A 19,600-nucleotide genomic window follows, 5' to 3' on the forward strand; every position below is an offset into this window, starting at 1 on the left:
AGGCTTGCCACTTTCTTTGTTACCTCTTCTGGAAATCTGTCCTAAATCCCTCACCTGTCCCATGATGGATGGGATCTAGTGGCATTTTCTGTGGCCACAGTAATAGCAACACAATTGACTTAATTAAATAGTCTGCTACTTACTCTTCAGGGAATCATGTCTTTGTGTGCCATTGCAGGAGCGTAGAAGGGGACAGGATATATGATTTTTAGAAAATTAAGTCAGAAATCAGATGCCGGCTCACACAAACAAGCAGGACAGTCTAACAGGAAGAAAGGTAGTGCGAGCCAAGCCTGTAATAGTAGCCCTTGAGATGTGGAAGCAACAGAATCAGGAGTTCAAGGTCACCCTCAGTTACATAGTGAGTTAAGGTTAGTCTGAGCTAAATAAATCCCTGTCCCAGAAAATAAACACACTGACTGGCAGGATGGCCCAGTGGGTACAGGTGCTTGCTGCCAAGCCTGGCCATCTGCGTTCTACCCCTGGGATTCATGTGGTAGAAGGAGAAAACTGAACTTCACAGTCATCTCTGACCTCCACACAAATGCCACGGTATGAGCTCCTACCCCAAGCTAAGGAAAACCCCAAGACCCCAAAAGCCATAGAAGCGTAGTATTTAGAATCACAGAAATAAATACTCAAATGTAAATTACTTGAGCTTGACCTTTGAAGGGCTGAGTTAGGAAACTGCTGCTATTTAACCCATCTTTGAAAAGCAACAAATCAAATAACAATTAAATTAGGGAAATAAGTCCACCAGAGCCAATTAGAGCTGTGTTGCTTAGGGTCGGAGAGCAGGCCCTGGGCGCCAGCACCTGCCTTTCAGAGCACAGCTGGAGAACAGAGAAGCCCTGCATCCACAGAGGCCTCTGAGAAGGGGCGGGGCCAGCATGGGGCCTTGGCAAGCTCCTCATCTGGGCACCAGTAGATTTCTGGGCTGCTTAGGTCAAGGAACTCAGGTGCACTTTGTTCTTATGAAGAGGCTAGAGCAGGCTGTCTTCTGTGGTTTATTTAACGCTTCCTTTCTGTGGGGGAGCCCGAAGTCTATGAATTGCCACCTGCCTCCCCAGCAGCTGTGTCTTTGGCAAGTGCTTTCTGCTAGCTGCCCAGCAGCCTTCCCGGTTGCTCCCTCATGGAGATCCAGGAGAGCATCTTCCTAGACTGCTCTGTTCCTGGAGCCATCTCTGTCAACATGCAGTAATAATAATAATTAATAATAATAAAATATTTATTATTATTATTATTATTATTATTATTATTATTATTATTATTATTATTATCATCATCATCTTATTTTCTTAGACAAAATCTTGGGCACACTAACCCAGCGTGGAAACTGCATACTTTGGTTCAAATCTTCATGGGCCAGGTTTTTACGTAGACTCTCGGCAATGTCAGGACGGGATATATAATTATAGTATCTTTAAACGAGGAGGGAGCCGTGTGAAGATGCTGCTGCTGCCTGCGGAGCCGAGCAAAGATTCCAGACTAAATCTGGGAGCACAGGGACACCTACAGCTCATTCGCAGGCCCAGGTGGAAGTGGTCTCTAGCCAGCCGTAGGAATTTGCATCTAAGTATAAAATCCCTTGGAGGGATGGCAGGGCATCAGATCATTTGCACACAGGTGCTTCCCTGGGACTCTGTGGCTCATCTCTTTTTGAAGATTTGGAACTTTGCAAAGATTATATAGAAAAATAGAGAGGAAGGCACACTGAGTCCTAAACTCCTGCCCGCCGCGTGCTTAGCCTCCTGCAACGCCGCTTTATAAACCTCCACCACCAGAAATGGCCACTGAGTATAAAACCAGAGCCCACACCAATGCCTCCAGCTTCAGTTTCTATGACACTAAGGTCACTTTTGGTGTGTGTTCTATGGGTTTGGAACAATAGACAGTGACACAAACAGCCCTAAATAGATGCTTTTGAAGTATGTTCCAGATTTTGCCCTTTTATCTAGGAATTCACACACCCATTGCGTCTCTCAAGTGTGGCCCTGTTCCTATCCCAAACTTTCCTGCTCCCACCCATGGCAGTCACAGGACAAAAGGGGCTGTGATGCAGAGGGACCGGCTCCAAGGTCAATGCACTGGTCTTCTACCTGGGATTTGGAAGCGGGGCATGACGGGGTAAGTTAGTGCACCGAATTTGGTGAAGAAAACACACCGGACACCGGACGTGGTCCTTGTGGCCTTTGCAACTCTGTGCGTGTTTGTTTTCTGTCACTATAACCACAGCAGAGACAATCAACGTATAAAAGGAAAGCGGTTTCTTTTGCTCACCGTCTTAACGGTCTCATTTCTTTGGACCATGGCGAGGCAGTGCATCAGTGCAGAAGCCTGTGGCTGACTGAATTCCGTCACCTCATGGCAGAGGAGCAAGAGGCCGAGCCTGGGGTCCCCCAGGTCTCTTCAAGGGCATGCTCCAGTTACCTGAAGACTCCCCTAAGGCTCTGCCTCCTAAAGGCTAAAGAGCTTGAAGCACATGTGCATTTGGGACACACTAGTGATTCAGAGAGAGGGGGGAGGGAGAAGAGAGAGAGAGAGAGAGAGAGAGAGAGAGACAGAGAGAGACAGAGAGAGACAGAGAGAGACAGAGAGAGAGACACAGAGAGACAGAGACAGAGAGACAGAGACAGAGACAGAGAGAGTAACATTTTTATAAGCAGCTCTCTTCTCTCTGATTAATTTTATCCAGAAATGTAAGGTCTGTTTTTTCCTCCCATACTGTATTTCATGCTTTATCCTAAAAGCCTGATGCTCCTGCTCCCTTTTAACGTGGTCATTAGCCTCCCCCACTTGCCATGCAGGTTGCCCTTGTCTATCATGTGTTTAAGAACCCGGTTTCCTAAGAGCCCGATCATCCCTGCTCCAGGGCCTGTCTAACCGGATGAGAACCCCTTCCCTGCAGTATCCTTGTTTGTGGGGGGCCACGTCAGGCTCTCAGATCTTCTTACACTCCGCGTGAGCGGTCAGTCTCGGAACAGGGCTATGGGGACCACCATGTCGCTTCCCTCTTTTTCTTGGCTCTGGGCCTCTTGACGGGATCAGTTTTCTTCCCTGTATCCAGACCTCCTCCTAAGTGTGTGTCAATCCGACAAGAGAAGCGGACAGTTGGCTTTAGAACAGGACTGAGGGGCATGGAGAGGAGGAGGAAGGGACAGCGCAGACAGTGCCCTGCTCCCAGCGGGCTCTCATGTCGACAGCTCTCTATCCTTCAAACAACATGACCCACGAGGCAAGCCTTCTACTTCCTCTGGTGTCACCCAGAGAGGCAGCCATCTATCCCCTTTCTGGAAGGGAAGTTGGCTGATAGGTCGTACTATACAATACAGAAATTTGTGGGTAATTTGAGGAACTTTCGTGAGTAACTGTGACCGTATGGGGTCATCTTCCAGGGAGACGTTAGGATCAAGCCTCAAGTAAGACGCCATTGCACTGAATTAGCCTTGTTAAGCACAGCATCCCAGAGGGCAGACTCTTGATTAAGCCGGATGGACACTTCCCAGAGCTTAATAGCTTAAAGAGTGTCTTTGTACCACCAGACTAGAGGAGCTTGCTTATTCCAGAGACTTCTATTTTTAGTTCTTTAAAAACCTTTTCAACATTTTTTTTTAATTAGACAGTACAGCTTATGGGGCTGGAGAAATGGCTCGGTGGTTAAAAGCACTGGCTGCTCTTCCAGCAGATTTGGATTCAATTCCTGGGATCCACATGGCAGCTCATAACTGTCTGTAACTCCAGTCCCAGGCGATTTGATGCCTTCTAATGGCCTCCACAGGCACCAGGGACATATGTAGTGCAGAGACTAACACACAGGCAAGATATCTTCTTGCAGAAGACGCATGTTTGATTCCCACATCCAGAGAATCTTAAACATTCTTCTGGCTTCTGAGGACAGTGTATTCTCTCTCTCTCTCTCTCTCTCTCTCTCTCTCTCTCTCTCTCTCTCTCTCTCTCACACACACACACACACACACATTAAAAAGTTAAAACAAAACAAAACACAACAACCAATAAGATCCAAGCACACTCATTAGCCTGGACCTGCCCTGGTTCGGGGCCATCAATATCCTTGTGTGCCCCTCCAATGCTTGTCCTACTGGTTGGTCTTCAGGGACACTGGCACTCATGGGTCTGTCACCTCCTGTGATGATGGTGTCTTCTGGAACCCCTCCTTGTGCAGAGGTTCTTCTTCTCAGGAATGTGTCCATGTTATTGATCTTCTTCCTCCTCTTCCTCCTCCTCCTCCTTCTTCTCCTCAGAGATTTGCTGTGAGTATTTAAGGACTATGGACATTCTTGTTAATGAAAATGTCTTACTATTGGTGGTGTCTTGGTTTACTGAAGCCGAGACCATGGAGGGATGCTGCTTACTGGCTTGCTCCTCACGGCTTGCTCAGCCCGCTTTTGTATTTCTCCCGGGATCATTTGCTCAGAGATGACACTGCTTACAGTGGACTAGGTCCTCCCACGTTGATCATTAATCAAGAAAGCACCCCCACAGATTTGCCTAAATGATAATCTGATGGAGGCATTTTCTTGGTTGAAATTTTTGACAGAAAAACAAAAACAGTAAAGGGGGATGAGGGTCTATGTTTCTAGAAAAAATTTAGATTTTTTTTCATGTGTGTGTGTGTGTTATATGCACATGTACATGCCAGCACATGCAGGCAAGAGGTGTTCTTTAGGTGCCATCCATATTTTTTTTGGGAAAGTGTCTCCTAGTGGTCTGGAACTTGCTAAAGAGACTAAATTGGCCAGAGAGGAGCCCCAGGAATCCACCTGTCTGCTTTCCCAGCTCTGGGATCATAAGCACATGTTGCCATGCCAAGATGTGTATGTGTGTGTGTGTGTGTACACACACATATATATACACACATATATACACATATATATACACATACACACATATATACATGTACACACACACACACATATCTCCAAATAGAGGTCAAAGCAGTTGCCTTACCAGCTGAGCAATCTACCCAGCCTCTGATTTTTTAAGGAGCTAATTGTGGAGTCTGCAAAACCTGCTGACACTTTTAACTGTAAGTCAGTTTCCTACTAATTTTTCTCTTCCTCTTTTTTCTTGCCTTTCAAAAATATTTTATTTATGCATGTGGAGTTATGGTGGGGCTGAGCTGCCACGTGGGTGCCAGGAGCTGAACCCATGTCCTCTGCCAGCTCAGCGGGCACTCCTGACCCCTGAGCCCTCTCCAGCCCTCTGGTGGCTCTTGTTTAGCTGTGTGTTTATTCCGTTCCATTGTAACCACATGGGACCATCAGTGTGGATGATCTCCTCGGCTCCCAGTGGGAGAAGGTCACCCCCCCTGGGGTGTCCATCTGTGACACGCCCAGCGTGATGGCCTCTGCGCCTCACTGTTGAATGCTCTTAAGAGTTTGTGTGGCATCTAATAGCCTTTAATAAAGTTCTCTTCAGCTTGAGTCGGCGAGAGAGGAGTCTGTTGTTTGTCGCCAGGGGACATACTGATACACAGAGGAGGAAGGCAATAATCAGGTTAAGATGGTTTCCCGGAGAGCGCGCAGTCGGCAGGGCGTTTGTGCACGGTGAGGAGGGAAGGCCAGGCTAGGGAACCCTGGAGAGAACTCTGAGATAGAGCAAGGAGCAGCCGCAGGGAGGCAGGAGTTAAGAAGGCTGCGGGAGAAGTGAGCCGGGTGCTGCCGAGGAGGGAGGGCTGGTGTGCCTGGTGAGGGGGACGTGGGTAGAGGGGCGCATGAGCCTGGAGGGAGGAGATGCCATCATGCCAGGGGATCACGGGGATACAGGTGTGTACAAGGTGTTACTCTGTAGGTCACGCTGGCCTTGAACTTGAGGCAATCCTCCTGCCTCAGCCTCTCAAGTGCTAGGACTTAAAACTGTGCACCAGGTTCTGATCTGGAGAAGCAATGGCAAATTCCTGACTGGTGACACGTGAGATGCACACATGCTTGATATTTCCAGCCATTAAGTCTGGGTGGCTTGCCCCGTCTGTCCCTTGTTCAGAGTCGCTGTGGGGTCTGACTGGTGGGGTGCTTGTGTCGGTGACTTTTCTGTCGCTATGCTAAGACATACTGTGGCCACAGCAACTTATAGAAGAAATGGTTTCTTTCCTTACAGCCTATGGCTCTAGAGAGTTAACTGTCATCACCTTCATCTGACAGGAAGTGTGGCATCAGGCAGGCGGGGTGACTAGTTCTGGGAACAGAACTGGGGGCACAAACAGGAAGCAGAGAGAGAATTAGAAACGGTCGAGGAGTCCTTCGGACTCTCAAAGCCTGCTCTCTGTAACATACTTCCTCAGGCAAGACCACACCCCCTAAAGTTACTCAAATAGAGCCGCCAGCTTGGGATCAAGTATTCACATGTTGGAGAACACGGAGGCCATACTCACCCCGCCACGGTACCAATACTCAGTTGGTGTCAGCTGTCTGGACCATCATTTCTAGCGGAAATTGGTTCAGAGAGAGACAAGACTGTGAAGGTTAGGTGTGTGGTAGAGGTGAAGAGAAGGAAAGCGTAAAGAAGACAGAGTCACTAGCATCCCTGGAAAGATAAGAGAGCCCAGCTTCACCGCCATCCTAGGCCTCAGCACCCTTGTTCTTCCCCTAAAAGCTCTGCACCTGGGGATGGCGTGGGTGAGCAGTCTACCTCTTTCTACCCGAACAATTCCGCACCAAATGCTAGGGGCTTGGGCTGTGGGCCTGCTCCCTCTCCTGGGCTGTTCTCTCTCATGATGGTGCCCACCTGGTGGCTACACTCTGCCCTTCAGCCTCCAGCCAGGTGGAATCGGGCATTGGAGGGGGGTGGGCACTTCCTCTGCTTTTCCCATTGTGTGTGTGGGGGGGGGGCAGTGGGAGAGGGGGGAGGCAGGATTGCACAGACTCAGAATGCTGAGCCTTCTTCCGGCTGTGGCTGACAACTGGTTTGGGTAGATGTTTAGGGTGTTTACGCAGAAGGTGCCAGAATTTCAGCTCAGTCTTCTAACTTCCTAGAAGCAGATATTGAACATTTTTATTTTTTTATAAAAATCAGTTTCCCTTTTTAGAGTTCATTACGAAATAAATATAACACAAAACTGGGCTGGGGATATAACTCAGTCGGCAGAGAGCTTATCTGGCATCAGTGAAGGCCTGGGTTCTGTCCGCAGCACGGCACAGCTATAATCCCAGCACTCAGGATGCAGAAGCAGGAGGGTCGGAAGTTCAAGGTCATCCTCAGGTACCTTGTGAGTCACAGGTCAGTCTGGGATGTCAAAACAAGAGGGACCAGAGAGAAGGCTCAGCAGGTAAAAGTGCTTGTCATGTAAGCCTGCTCTTGACAACATGAATTTGATCCTGAACTCACGTTAAAAAAAAAAAAGCGGGCACACACTTGAAATCAGAAGAATAGCCTGGAAGCTCACTGGCCAGATGGCCTGGAGCACACAGGACAGCACAAAATGAGAAGACTTGTGTAAAAATCAAAGTGGAAAGCCGGGCGTGGTGGCGCACACCTTTAATCCCAGCACTCGGGAGGCAGAGGCAGGTGGATTGCTGTGAGTTTAAGGCCAGCCCGGTCTACAAAGCAAGTCCAGGACGGTCAAGGCTACACAGAGAAACCCTGTTTCGAAAAACAAAACAACAACAACAACAAAAAAATCAAAGTGGAAGTGGAAGAGGAGCCAGCCATGAGCCTCTGCTCAGCCCTGCCCATTTCTCTGTTAGGTCTGAGACAAGTATAAGCCCAACAGTTCTTTTTTTTTTTTTTTTTTTTGGATTTTTGAGACAGGGTTTCTCTGTGTATCCTTGGCTGTCCTGGACTCTCTTTGTAGACCAGGCTGGCCTCGAACTCACAGCAATCTGCCTGCCTCTGCCTCCCGAGGGCTGGGATTAAAGGCGTGCGCCACCACGCCTGGCCTTCTTTTCTTTTCTTTTGGATTGATCTTCTCTCTCTGCTTCTCTCTCCCCAGTGGTGACTTGGCTTCCTCTTCATCTTCTCCACCTTCCTCATCAGGAGCTTTACAGCCTGCCTGCCCTGGTGCTTTTCTTTTAAACTCTAAGATTGTCTTTGAGCAAAATGAAAAAAAAAAAAAAGCAAAAAAGAAAGAAGGTGAGGTAGGAAAATTGTCCTCTGATATTCACATGGTTCTACCCATGTGCATTTACAACACACACACACACACACACACACACACACACACACACACACACTTAAATAAATACCCCACCACATGTATAAAACTGCAGAAGCGAGCCGTCCTTTCTCGCCCCACCCTTGCTATCTTGCCGATGCCATTTTCTCTCTGATTCAGACATTCCTTGCCAAGTGTGGCCGGGTCAGCATTGCCAAGAGCTAAATTGCTACAAGTTTATCTGCACATTTGACATGTTGACAGGTTCTTCCAAAGGCCCCTCAGAAGGCTAAAGAAAACGGTCTGCGGGAGCAGTCCCTCCCTCCTGCAGATGCTAGCCACGATCCGTTTTTAAATTAGCATGTCTCTGATCTACCCTGGGCAGCAGCAATGTCATTTCTCAATGGCTGGCCATTTGTGAGTCTTCCCTTATGAACTGACTGTTCTTGTCCTTGGGCCATGTCTGTATCAGACTGTGACGCGCATCCTCTGATGTGGAGGGGCTCTTTGTGCTTTAGGGTGATTATGCACGTCGCAGGGAGTATCTGTCACTTAGTCTTTATCCTTGTTGTGGACTCCAGCTCTAGAGGACCTTTCATTTCTATGAGGTCAAATCTTAGGGCTTCTAAAGATTTTCTTAGAGTATTTTCTCCTCTATTCCAAGAATATAAAAATATTTTTTTATCATGTTTCCTTCCAAGACCCCAGAATTTGGCTGATAGTGGGGGCCAAAGTGTCCCCCAGAAAGGCTGATGTCCTGACTATCAGCCTACCTATGGGACAGCTCTTTCTGAGCACGGGCAGAATTTCAGTAAGTACTGATGGTACACATAACCTGTGTGTGTCTGTGTGCATATGGACACATATAACCTGTGTGTGTCTGTGTGCATATGGACACAATAACCTGTGTGTGTCTGTGTGCATATGGACACATATAACCTGTGTGTGTCTGTGTGCATATGGACACATATAACCTGTGTGTGTCTGTGTGTATATGGACACACATAACCTGTGTGTGTCTGTGTGCATATGGACACACATAACCTTTGTGTGTCTGTGTGCATATGGACACACATACCTGTATGTGTCTGTGTGTATATGGACACACATAACCTTTGTGTATCTGTGTGCATATGGACACATATGACCTTTGTGTGTCAGTGTGCATACATGTGTTTGTGTGTGTGTGTGTGTGTGTGTGTGTGTGCCTATCTATTGTTTGAACAGAGTCTCTCACTGAACCTGGAGCTCATCAATGTTGCCAGCTTGGCTAGTCAATGAGATCCAGGGATCCGCGGTCTCTGCCTTCTCCAGCATTGGATTACAGACACACACTGCTGCGCCAGGCTTTTACATGCATACAGGAGATGCGAACACAGGTTCTCATATTCATGTGGCAGGCATTTACCAAATGCGTCACCTCCCCAGCCCTTGGCCTGCCACTCTCTATGTAGCTCAGTGAACTTCCTGGTCAGTCCTCTTGAATGGCTGGTGTTACAGGTGTGTAAAACTACACCTCCTTTCTTGTGGTTTGAAACTTAATCTTCTCTAAACTGTCAGGTCTGGATTCATCTGCAAATAATGGTGCTTAGCAGGTGCCTGAGCTTTTAGCAAGTGTGCATTTGTGAGTCACACTGTCATCCCCGCAAATAAGATGATCAGGCATACAATTTTTTTTTTTGAGACAGGGTTTCTCTGTGTAGCCTTGGCTGTCCTAGACTCACTTTGTAGACCAGGCTGGCTTCGAACTCACAGCATTCTGCTTCCTGAGTGCTGGGATTAAAGGGGTGTGCCACTAATGCCCAGCTCAGGCATACATTTTTAAATTCAAAAATAAAAACCAACTTCTAGCCCAGAGGCTGCCAGTGGGCTCTGGTAGGCTGGAAGCCTTGAAATGGTCGCCATAAGACCATGAGAGAGAGAGAGAGAGAGAGAGAGAGAGAGAGAGAGAGAGAGAGAGAGAGAGAGAGAGAGAGAAAGACCATGAGAGGTCACCAGTGGGTGCTCTCTTCACTGGTAATAGTGCCCTCTCTAATCAGTACTGGTCTCAAATATTCTTTCTTTCCTTAAGGAAAAAAAAGTGTGTGTGTGTGTGTGTGTGTGTGTGTGTGTGTGTGTGTGATGCGTATGGGTGTTTAGCCTTCATGTGTATCTGTGTACTATATGAGTACCCACTCCCTAAGGCTAGAAGAGGGTTTCCTATGTCCTGGGTCTGAAGTTACCTGCCGGGAGTTAACTCCAGGCTCTCTAGAAAAGCAGCCAGTGCCTCAGCCCCTCAAACATGCTTTCGTGGCTATGCACTCATATTAATATTAATGTAAGAACATTCGTGGAGGGGCGGAAGGGCTGGAGAGGGAGCTCAGCAGGTGAGAGCTCCTGCTGTTTTTTCAGCGCATCCGAGTTTGGTTCCCAGCATCACTATCAGGTGCCTCACAATCGCCAGTAACTCCAGCTCCAGGGAATTGAAGCCTCTGGTCTCTGAGGGTACTTGCCATCCCGTGTTCACCTCCACAGGCAGACATGTCACACCTACACATGCTAAAGACAGTGAAAGGACAATGATGGGTTGGCCCCTGGGCCTCCCGTGATGCTCCGTCTTAGTTCTGTGGTATCTTGTCTTTTCCTTGGCGTCGGTCTCACCCTTTCCTTTCCCTTTGGTTTTCGATGCCCTGTAGTCTCCTCTATTTACCTGTTCCCAAAGCGTTTCTCCTGTGGCTTCACAAGATGTTCCAGACTCAAAGGATTCAAGGCTCAGTTTGAAAACCGCTGATGGCCACGCAAGCGGCTGGAGAGGAACTGGCACTTTGTAGATCCTGAGAAGTCTGCTAGCACAAACCTCTCTTCACTACACAGCCAGTGCCCCACCCGCACACACATCCCCAGCACTCTGCCGGGCCAGTCTTTGCCAGGCCTTGCCGCAGGAATGCTGACTTTCAGGCTCCTGGGTAAGGAAGTCATGGAAAGCAGTGGCTGTGGACGGGCTGTGGGGTCACACAGGACGTTCCTCAGAGTAAGGCCAAGGAGCTTCAGAAGGCCTGAGCTGCAAGTGACACATGTCATCAGCTCCCACTGTTGTGACTGATTGCAAAGAGGGGGCAGAATCAGCCACGCAGGACGGGGAGAGGCAGAGCTCGGGCGCCATGGGCTGTCCTCAGGGAGCGTGCATTGGCAAGCTAGCCAGCTGAAGGGATGCTGCCCAGGCTCTGAGGAGAGTCAGCAGAACAGCACAGCACATGGACTGAGCAGCTGTTCAACAACCGGGCCTCCCAGCCCCCCCAGAACCTTCTCTCTAGGGCATGGCCATTAATTTGGTTCAACCTCAGTCACTCCCAGACTCTGTGTCTCTCCTGCTAGTGCTTCAGACTCCCGAGAGACAACATTGGATGGGCCGCGTGGACGGGCCAGCACTGTGGAACTCCGTATCCAGTTCTGGGAGGTGAGGGCCCAAGCAGCCTCCAGTTTGCAGGGCTCCGTCCTAGGCCCAATAAAAAGACCCCTAGAAGTCTGCAGAGTTTTTGGAGGGAATCAAGCCCTCTGCAGAAACCATCTGAGGAAAAGCCTGGTGTTAAAGGTTTGGGACAGGTAATGGGCAAGCAGCAAACATTGTTGGAGGGCAGACTGGAACAGAACTGCCCCCCACCCCCTGCCCTACCTCATATTGGCTCCAGAGCAGGTGCAGGAGCACCCAAGAGACCCTTCTGAGTGGTCAGAAAAACTGGGATGCTCATTTCAGAGTTGTGGGCTTGGTGTCGCTCAGAAATCACTTTCTCATGGTTTGAGGTCTTGTAATAAAGGACTTGCTTTAATACAAAGAATTACCAGATGTGGTAGCATATGCCTGTAATCCCAGTACTTGAGAGGTGGAAAACAGGAAGTAGGGAGTTCAAAGTTGTCCTTAAACACACAGCACTTGGGGGCTGGCATGGGCTACAAAATAACAATAACAGCAACCCCCAAATCAAAAGAATAGTAGCAAAAATGAAGGAAGCTCATCCTGTGATATGGCAGAGGGCAGGCATGATACTGTGAGGTGGAGCATCTCTCTCATTTGATGAAAAACCTGAGACACAGAGCAGCCACCCACCTGCCTCTTTTTCACAGTGATGGACAGAGGCCAGACTTGAGCCCCTGTGCTTAGGCCCTGAACAACACTGCCTTGTATCTGCTCCTGAGTTGGAGAAGCTGTTTGCTTCTCTGGTCCTGACCCTAGTGTGTGGGCGTTTCTTTTCACTCTCAGAAGGGTCTGGTTTGGGCAATGCATGTTAACACAAGGGTCTGGGCTATCACAGGAAGACACTGGTGAGCAGTTTGCGGAGCCTAGCCCACAGCTGCGGTGCCCAGGCACTCTGGCTCCTCCTGCTCCTTCTCTGGGGCCCCTCCTGTTGGGCACTTCATGAAGAAGCTAAGATTTCCTTCTCCAGGGCTCTTGTTTATCCTTGGACAACTGTTTAGTTTTCTCTCTGCTGCTCCCTCCTACCAAAAAAAAAAAAAAAAAGGCAGTCTGTCCTTAGCCATGGTGTCACTTTTTGCAGCTGCAGTTATGTGTTGGCAATCACAGCCCGGAAGTAGTAAATGGAAAGTTCCAGAGATTCATTTTCTCTTTCTTTTCTCCTTTTTGTTTTTTGAGTCAGAGTCCCAGGCAGCCGAGGGTGGCCTCGAACTCACTGTGTAGCAGATGACCAGCTACAGGTTCCGCTCCTCCTGCCTCTACCTCTCAAGCGCTTGGTTACAGGCGTGTGCTACCACAGCCGGCTCGTGGCAACCTGAGGTGAGAACTGTGTCTAATCCAGGTCTGACCTCCCAGGTCCCAATTAAGCAGCACCCAGCACCATGCCTGCCTCCTGCTCAGGACAGCCCAGCTATTTTCTTTAGCTCCAAATTCTAAAACTTTAACCTTCCATCACCAACTCTAAAGTTCAGGACTCCAGCTCTGAGCACGTAGTCGTATCGGGAGGCACAATGACGGTGGGATTTTCTATCCATTTTCCCCTGACATTGGGCATAAATCATCTGCTGTAAAATGTCTGCCTCACTACTAGGTTGCAGCCTAGTGACCAGGACACCCCCCCTCCCCCCCTCCCCTCCCGCCATGGCTGTGACCAGCCCAGCCCCTGATGACAAAGCCGTAAGAGGAATGAACACACACACACACACACACACACACACACACACACACACACACACACACACACACCTGAGGACCGGAAGCCCATTCTGAAAGGACGACGGGGGCACAGAATCCACACCCTGAACCCGAGCCAAACAATGGTGGGAACGAAGGTTACCGGACAGGATGTACATAGTATAAGCTTTGACAATGTGAAAACTCAAACTCATAAAATTTGGGAGGGGAGGGAGCTAGGAAGTGGTGATGAGCTCATTTCCTCTCTCCAAACCTCAGGTTGTAGGGAGATGCCATCTGCGGCCCCAACCTGTCAAAGCACAAATCAAACCACTCAGTGTTTTTCTTCGGAAAATCCCTTAGAGACCTAAGAGGCATCTGACTCTTTGTGGCTTGGTGACTTCATCCAGTGGGTTTAGATTTCCTTTTGTTCTGTTAAGCTGAATTTGTTTTTTTACCCCCCCCCCCTTCTAAAAAGCACACTATGACAAGGACCTATTCCCATACCCGCCTGCCCTCTTCTCTGCTGTCCATGGTGCAGACATCTCCACTGCGGCTGTCTGCGTGTCAGCTCTGACTATGTCTGGGAGTTCCAGGTTCCCAACCACTTGAAAGCTGCTGGTATTGCTTGGTGCTGCTTTGCGTTTGTGCGAAAGAATGGGTGGTTACCTTTATAAAATCAGAGCTTTTTCTTCCCTCCAGAGATGGAGATCAAATTCAGGGCTTCACATCCTTTCCTGGGCCAGTAAAGCCCTTTTTAAACATTTCTCAATTTTGCAAAACAAATTTATTTGTTTATTCTGGTTTTTCAAGGCAGGGTTTCTCGGTACAGCCTTGGTTGTCCTGGACTTGCTTTGTAGACCAGGCTGGCCTCAAACTCACATCAATCTGCCTGCCTCTACCTCCCGAGTGCTGGGGTTAAAGGCTTGTACCACCACCGCCTGGCACGAATTTTTTATTTTATGGCTATGGGTGTTTTTCTTGCATGTGTCTGTAGAACACACACAGCCAGTGCCTACAGAGGCCAGAAAAGGGTATGGAATGCCCTAGAACTAAAGTCATGGATGGTTGGTTGTGAGCTGCCATGTGGGTGCTGGGAATTGAGACTGGGCCCTTTGGAAAAGCAGCCAGTTCTCTTTCCAGTGCGTTTGTGCGTGCATGTGTGCTTGTGCATTCCGCCCTTCCCCCAAGACAGGGTTATCATGTAGCCCAGGCTGTCTCCAACCTTATACAGCTGGGGTTGGCCTTGGCCACCTGAGTGTTGGCCTACCTGTACACCAGTGTGGTCGGCTTCGGGGTCCACCTTCCAGCCTTGGGAGTCTGGTGCCAGGGCTAATACAGAGACAAAAAAGCAGGAGGCCTAGGAGTCAGTCTCCTCAGGGCCAGGCCCTTGGGGCCCTCACTGGAGGCAAGGTGACCCTGAACCTTGCCCTGCATTGCTTTTTGGTTGCTGGGAGGGATGTCTGGCCATCTGTAGTGGCCACTAAGGATGCTGATGACCTTCTGTCACCGTGGGACTCAGTCCTTAGTGATATCACTCTTCAGAGACCGAAGGGATCAAGTGGCTCTCTGGTTGTTTCCAGGTCCCAAGAATCACTCACACACCCTTAGCTCCATCTAGTGTCCACGTGGGGACACAGGCCCTCTTAAGTCCTTACTTTCCATAGCCGCACGGACCACAGTGAAGTCCATTTAGCGCACTCCTCCAGTGCTAGTATTTGGAACTTCAAATCAGGTGTTATACAAACCTCATTCGCTTAAGCATCGGTACATACTGCCCTTAAAGGGACAGACGCATGTAATAAATAGTTGTAAGAAATGACATTGGCGGATGTATTACTAAGTGCTAGGTACAATTTTAAGTTCTTGAACTGTGCAAGTTCATTTCACCCACCCCAGTGTCATGAAATGGGGTGTCTGTTTCATTTTAGAGGTACAGAGATGGAATAGAATCTGTCCCTCCGAGAGGAAGTGGCCCCTGTTAGGATGCCCGTGTCCCAGTGGCTGGCTGTACACCTATGCAGGTTAAGACAGCACCTCACCCATCAGACTCCATGGGCTAAGAAAAGGGGAAATGAGCTGGGAGGGGGAGGTAGTGGTGGGCTCTGGGAGGAGGTGGGAGGGGAGCGGTGGTGTTAGGAAATCAATATACATTGTATACATGTACGGAACTCTCAGAGGATGAGCAAAAAATATGGAAAAAATTTACCACTCTGTAGAGCGTAGGTGCAGGCTGCCGGGTGAAGCAGGGGTGAGGAGGAGCCGCAGGCTGCCGGGTGAAGCAGGGGTGAGGAGGGGCCGCAGGCTGCCGGGTGAAGCAGGGGTGAGGAGGGAGCCACGGGCTGCCGGGTGAAGCAGGGGTGAGGAGGGAGCCGCGGGCTGCCGGGTGAAGCAGGGGTGAGGCGGGGGCCGCAGGCTGCCGGGTGAAGCAGGGGTGAGGAGGGGGCCGCGGGCTGCCGGGTGAAGCAGGGGTGAGGAGGGGGCCGCGGGCTGCCGGGTGAAGCAGGGGTGAGGAGCGGGCCGCGGGCTGCCGGGTGAAGCAGGGGTGAGGAGGGGGCCGCAGGCTGCCGGGTGAAGCAGGGGTGAGGAGGGGACCGCAGGCTGCCGGGTGAAGCAGGGGTGAGGAGGGGCCGCAGGCTGCCGGGTGAAGCAGGGGTGAGGAGGGGCCGCAGGCTGCCGGGTGAAGCAGGGGTGAGGAGGGAGGCAGAGAAGGGGGTTCTGAGTGGCCCAGTGGGGCTCAGGCTGGATTGAAAAGCGTGGCGAGAATGGCTTGTCTGCAGCTTGAGTACCGGGATGACAACTGTGACACAGAGAGCGGGGGCTCCGCAGCTGAGGGTGCAGACTGAGCTCTGACTGCGCGGCAAGCACTGGGATGTGACGGTAAGGTCAACACCACGACCCCTGTTCTCAAGGCAGGTGGGTGTGGGAAGTAGATAATGAGGAATGCTTTCTTTTTCTTTTTTCCTTTTGGTTTTTCGAGACAGGGTTTCTCTGTGTAGCCCTGGCTGTCCTGGACTCACTTTGTAGACCAGGCTGGCCTCGAACTCACAGCGATCCGCCTGCCTCTGCCTCCTGAGTGCTGGGATTAAAGGCGTGCGCCACCACTGCCTGGTGAGGAATGCTTTCTTATACACATTTATTTTTACTTTTACTTTTTTCATTTGTTTATTATTTATACAGTATTCTGCCTGCATGTGAGCCAGAAGAGGGCATCAGATCACACTATAGATGGTTGTGAGCCACCATGTGGTTGCTGGGAATTGAGCTCAGGACCTCTGGAAGAGTAGCCAGTGCTCTTAACCTCTGAGCCACCTCTCCAGCCCCTTATTTTTATTTTTATTTTGGTTTTTCGCGACAGAGTTTTTCTGTGCAGCCTTGGCTGTTCGGGACTTTGTGGACCAGGCTGACCTCGACCTCACAGAGCTCCCTTCCTCTGCTTCCTTAGTGCTGGGATTAAAGGCGTGCACCACCACCGCCTGGTTTTTTTTTTTTTAATTAAAAAAAAAAACAAACAAAACAATATTTTTATGTGCCCTGGTATTCTGCCTGCATGTGTGTCTGTGTGAGGGTGTCAGATCCCCTGGAACTGGAGTTACAGACAACTGTGAGCCACCATGTGGGTGCTGGGAATTGAACCGGGGTCCTCTGGAAGAACAGCCAGTGCTCTCAACCTCTGAGCCATCTCTCCAGCCCTCACTCGGAGATTTATAAAGGCCATGCTTCTGCATGGTAGGTGAGGTGGCATGTGGGGGAGTCTGAGCTGACAGGTAAGTGGGGACAGAGGATCAGGGGCGAAAGCTTGGAGAAAGTAGATGGCAGTGGGGAGGGACCATATAAGACTGTGGACCTGAGTGGAGAACAGGAAAGGTTTACTGGAGCCAGACAGGGACTGAAGAAAGGGCATCCGTGTCAGGGGAGGGTCAGGGTAAGTAACACAGGGCAGGACCTGGACGAGGCCAGAAGCATTCGGTGTGCACAGGCAAGGGTGTTCGCAGCCGGGTGTGGGAGACGATGGCTGTGTTGAGCTGTGGTCTGGGAAAGGAAGGGGCCAGGCTGTGGTGTGAGGGCAAGTGGGACTTGAGGAAAGGCTGGTTGCTTTCTGTCCTAGGGAGGAGACTGAGGCAGATGCACAGGCTGAGGTAGAGGGTCTGGGGGTGAGGGGTAGGCAGTTCTTGGAGGAAGAGCACATGGAAAATAAATTCAGATTAGGCAGAGGCATCGGTTGGGGGGGTTGGGGGGAGGAGAGGGGGAGGAGGAGGAAGAGGAGGAGGAGGAGGAGGAGGAGGAGGAGGAGGAGGAGAATAAGGCAGTGAGAGAGACTTGGGCCAGTTTAGGGAGCAGAGGAGGGACAGAGCTATTCCTGCCTGCTTATGGTGGCTGGGTAAGAGAGCTTCACAAGCAGAGGCCTGGGTAAGTGGGCAGCGTGGGCGTGCAGTTTCTGAAGGGAAAGGGCCAGGTGTGGGCAGTCAGAGCAAAGACAGCTTTCTGGGGACATCCTAGAGGCTACAACTGTGGGGTCCAAGTCAGACGGAAGAAAAACGGGATCGGAAGAGGTCAAGCTTGCCAAGAGAAGGGTGGAGTTCACAGTGGGTCCCAGGACAGGGTGTGTGCGCGTCAGGGCTAAGATGAACTCTCCAGATCCTGGGCAGAAGCGGGATTTCTGAGGGAGATCTCAGGAGTTGCCCCTAAGACAAGCACTCCAGGTGGCTGAGGGAGTGTGCCTCTGAAGGGGAGGCAGCTTATGCTGAGAGCAGAAGGGAAGATGGGTCAAGGCCAGGGACAGAGCAGCTGGGGTAAGGGGTGGGACCTTTGGCAGAGGCAGGAGGAGGCAGAAGACTGAGCCATCCAGGGTGCCCTGTCCTTGTTACCCAGTTTCAGAGGGACGGTGCACCTTGCATACATAGTGAGAAAGCTGACTAAGTGGGCTGGCACAGGACCCAGCCAGAAGACGGCATCACAAATCAGCAACTGCCAGCCAAGTAGACAAAGACAGCCTGAGAAGCTGAGATGCACCGTACACCCGACGCCAAAGAGAAACACCGAGAGCAGATACAACCATACGGTGCTGCTTTTAATTACGAAAGATGTAAAATGATGCGTTATAAAACTTGGAAGCCACTTTATACAAAGTCCACTCTTTCAATATTGCTTAACAAAGGGCTGGGAGCTAGGGCACTGGCGGGAAGTCTGATCAGCTGCTGGGATGGCCCCATCCTAGAGCAGCGGAAATGCTGGGAACCATCTGTGCATACATCAGAAGAGTCCCAACAGGAAATGTCTTCAGATATGCGCATGAGCATGAATACACGACCTCTCAGCTCAGATAATATACAGTAGACTTGGGAGAAAGGGAGCAGGGCGAAGGAGAACTCATCTAGACACGCTTCACACTCATATCTTAAACCCCACAACCGCCGCACTGCTAGGAGGTGAGTACAGCTGATGTGACAAAGGGAAAACATTGACAAGTAGGCTTGGGGAAAGCCTGGAGCCACTTCAGTGCTGAGGCCTAAGACAGGTTTGTCACAAAGGCAGCAGCGAGTGCAGGCGTTCAGGGCTGGGCTAGGTTGATGCTGCCTCCTGGTGTCCTCAACACCATCTAGACAGGGTGGGCTCTCCAGTGGCTTAAAGCTTCTCACAGGAAAAGGTCAGGCTGATGGGCTTAAGGGCAGGGTTAAGTCAGTGCTGCTTCCCCACAGCCGGCCCTTCCCCAGCAGCTGGTGAATGGCCCAGGTGCAGTGCAGAGCAGGGCATGGGGGCATGGGGTCTCCTGGTGCAAGGCAGGTCTTGCCCCCACCCGCATGCCATGACCCCATGGATAAAGCACAAAGCAGAGAGCAGATTGTGCTGGGGGCCCCCTTTCTCTAAACTCTTACATCAGCACTGATCCCTGCCTCATGGGCCTCTCACATAGGAGCTGGCAGGGGTGGGGTTGGGGGTGGCGGCACGATGGGGTGCTGGGCAGCACAAGGAGTGCAGAGTCACCTCTTCTGGGGTACCTCAGGCATTGAGTGTATGAGAGCTTCACTGGGAATAAGGCTTGTAAGCAGAGGCCAGGGGCATCTTCTGGGGGTAGAATTGAGGGGAGAGAATTCTAATTGGGTTTCCCAATTAGCCAGTGCAGAATTCTTGGGTCCTCCAGGAAGGGGCAGCACACCACCATCAGGGCTGCTTGAGGACCCGTAAAGAAGGCCTAAGAAGAAAAGATGTGGGCAAGACGTGGAGAGGTAGAGGGAGCCAGCTTCCCGGCTGCAGACCCTTCTTGCCATAGGCACAGATGTGTCTGTCAGCTTCCTTCTAAGCCCATCCTTGCTTTCCTGGGTGGGACAGTCACTGACCTTCAGCTACATCCCTATGTCTCCAGGAAG

At 50.5% G+C, this 19,600-nt stretch overlaps 1 protein-coding gene across 2 annotated transcripts in view; it reads right to left on the reverse strand.

The window, feature by feature from the left end:
* Positions 1-12,676: 12,676 nt before the first annotated feature.
* Positions 12,677-19,600, reverse strand: part of CRTC3 (CREB regulated transcription coactivator 3) — a 109,438-nt gene continuing 102,514 nt past the window's right edge. Inside the window, exons 15-16 of one of the 2 annotated variants that reach the window (XM_084772437.1) lie at positions 14,503-14,564; positions 12,677-12,873 (exon numbers count right to left, since the gene is read on the reverse strand). In XM_084772437.1, the coding sequence (XP_084628563.1) occupies positions 12,850-12,873; positions 14,503-14,564 (86 nt within the window). In that variant the 3' untranslated portion in view covers positions 12,677-12,849. Of the gene's footprint in view, positions 12,874-13,405; positions 13,543-14,502; positions 14,565-19,600 lie in introns of those variants that run through there. The other variant, XM_084772436.1, reaches the window with a different exon arrangement.

The sequence above is a fragment of the Acomys minous genome, assembly GCF_964271855.1.
Source record: "Acomys minous genome assembly, chromosome: 2".
Taxonomy (NCBI): Eukaryota; Metazoa; Chordata; class Mammalia; order Rodentia; family Muridae; genus Acomys; species Acomys minous.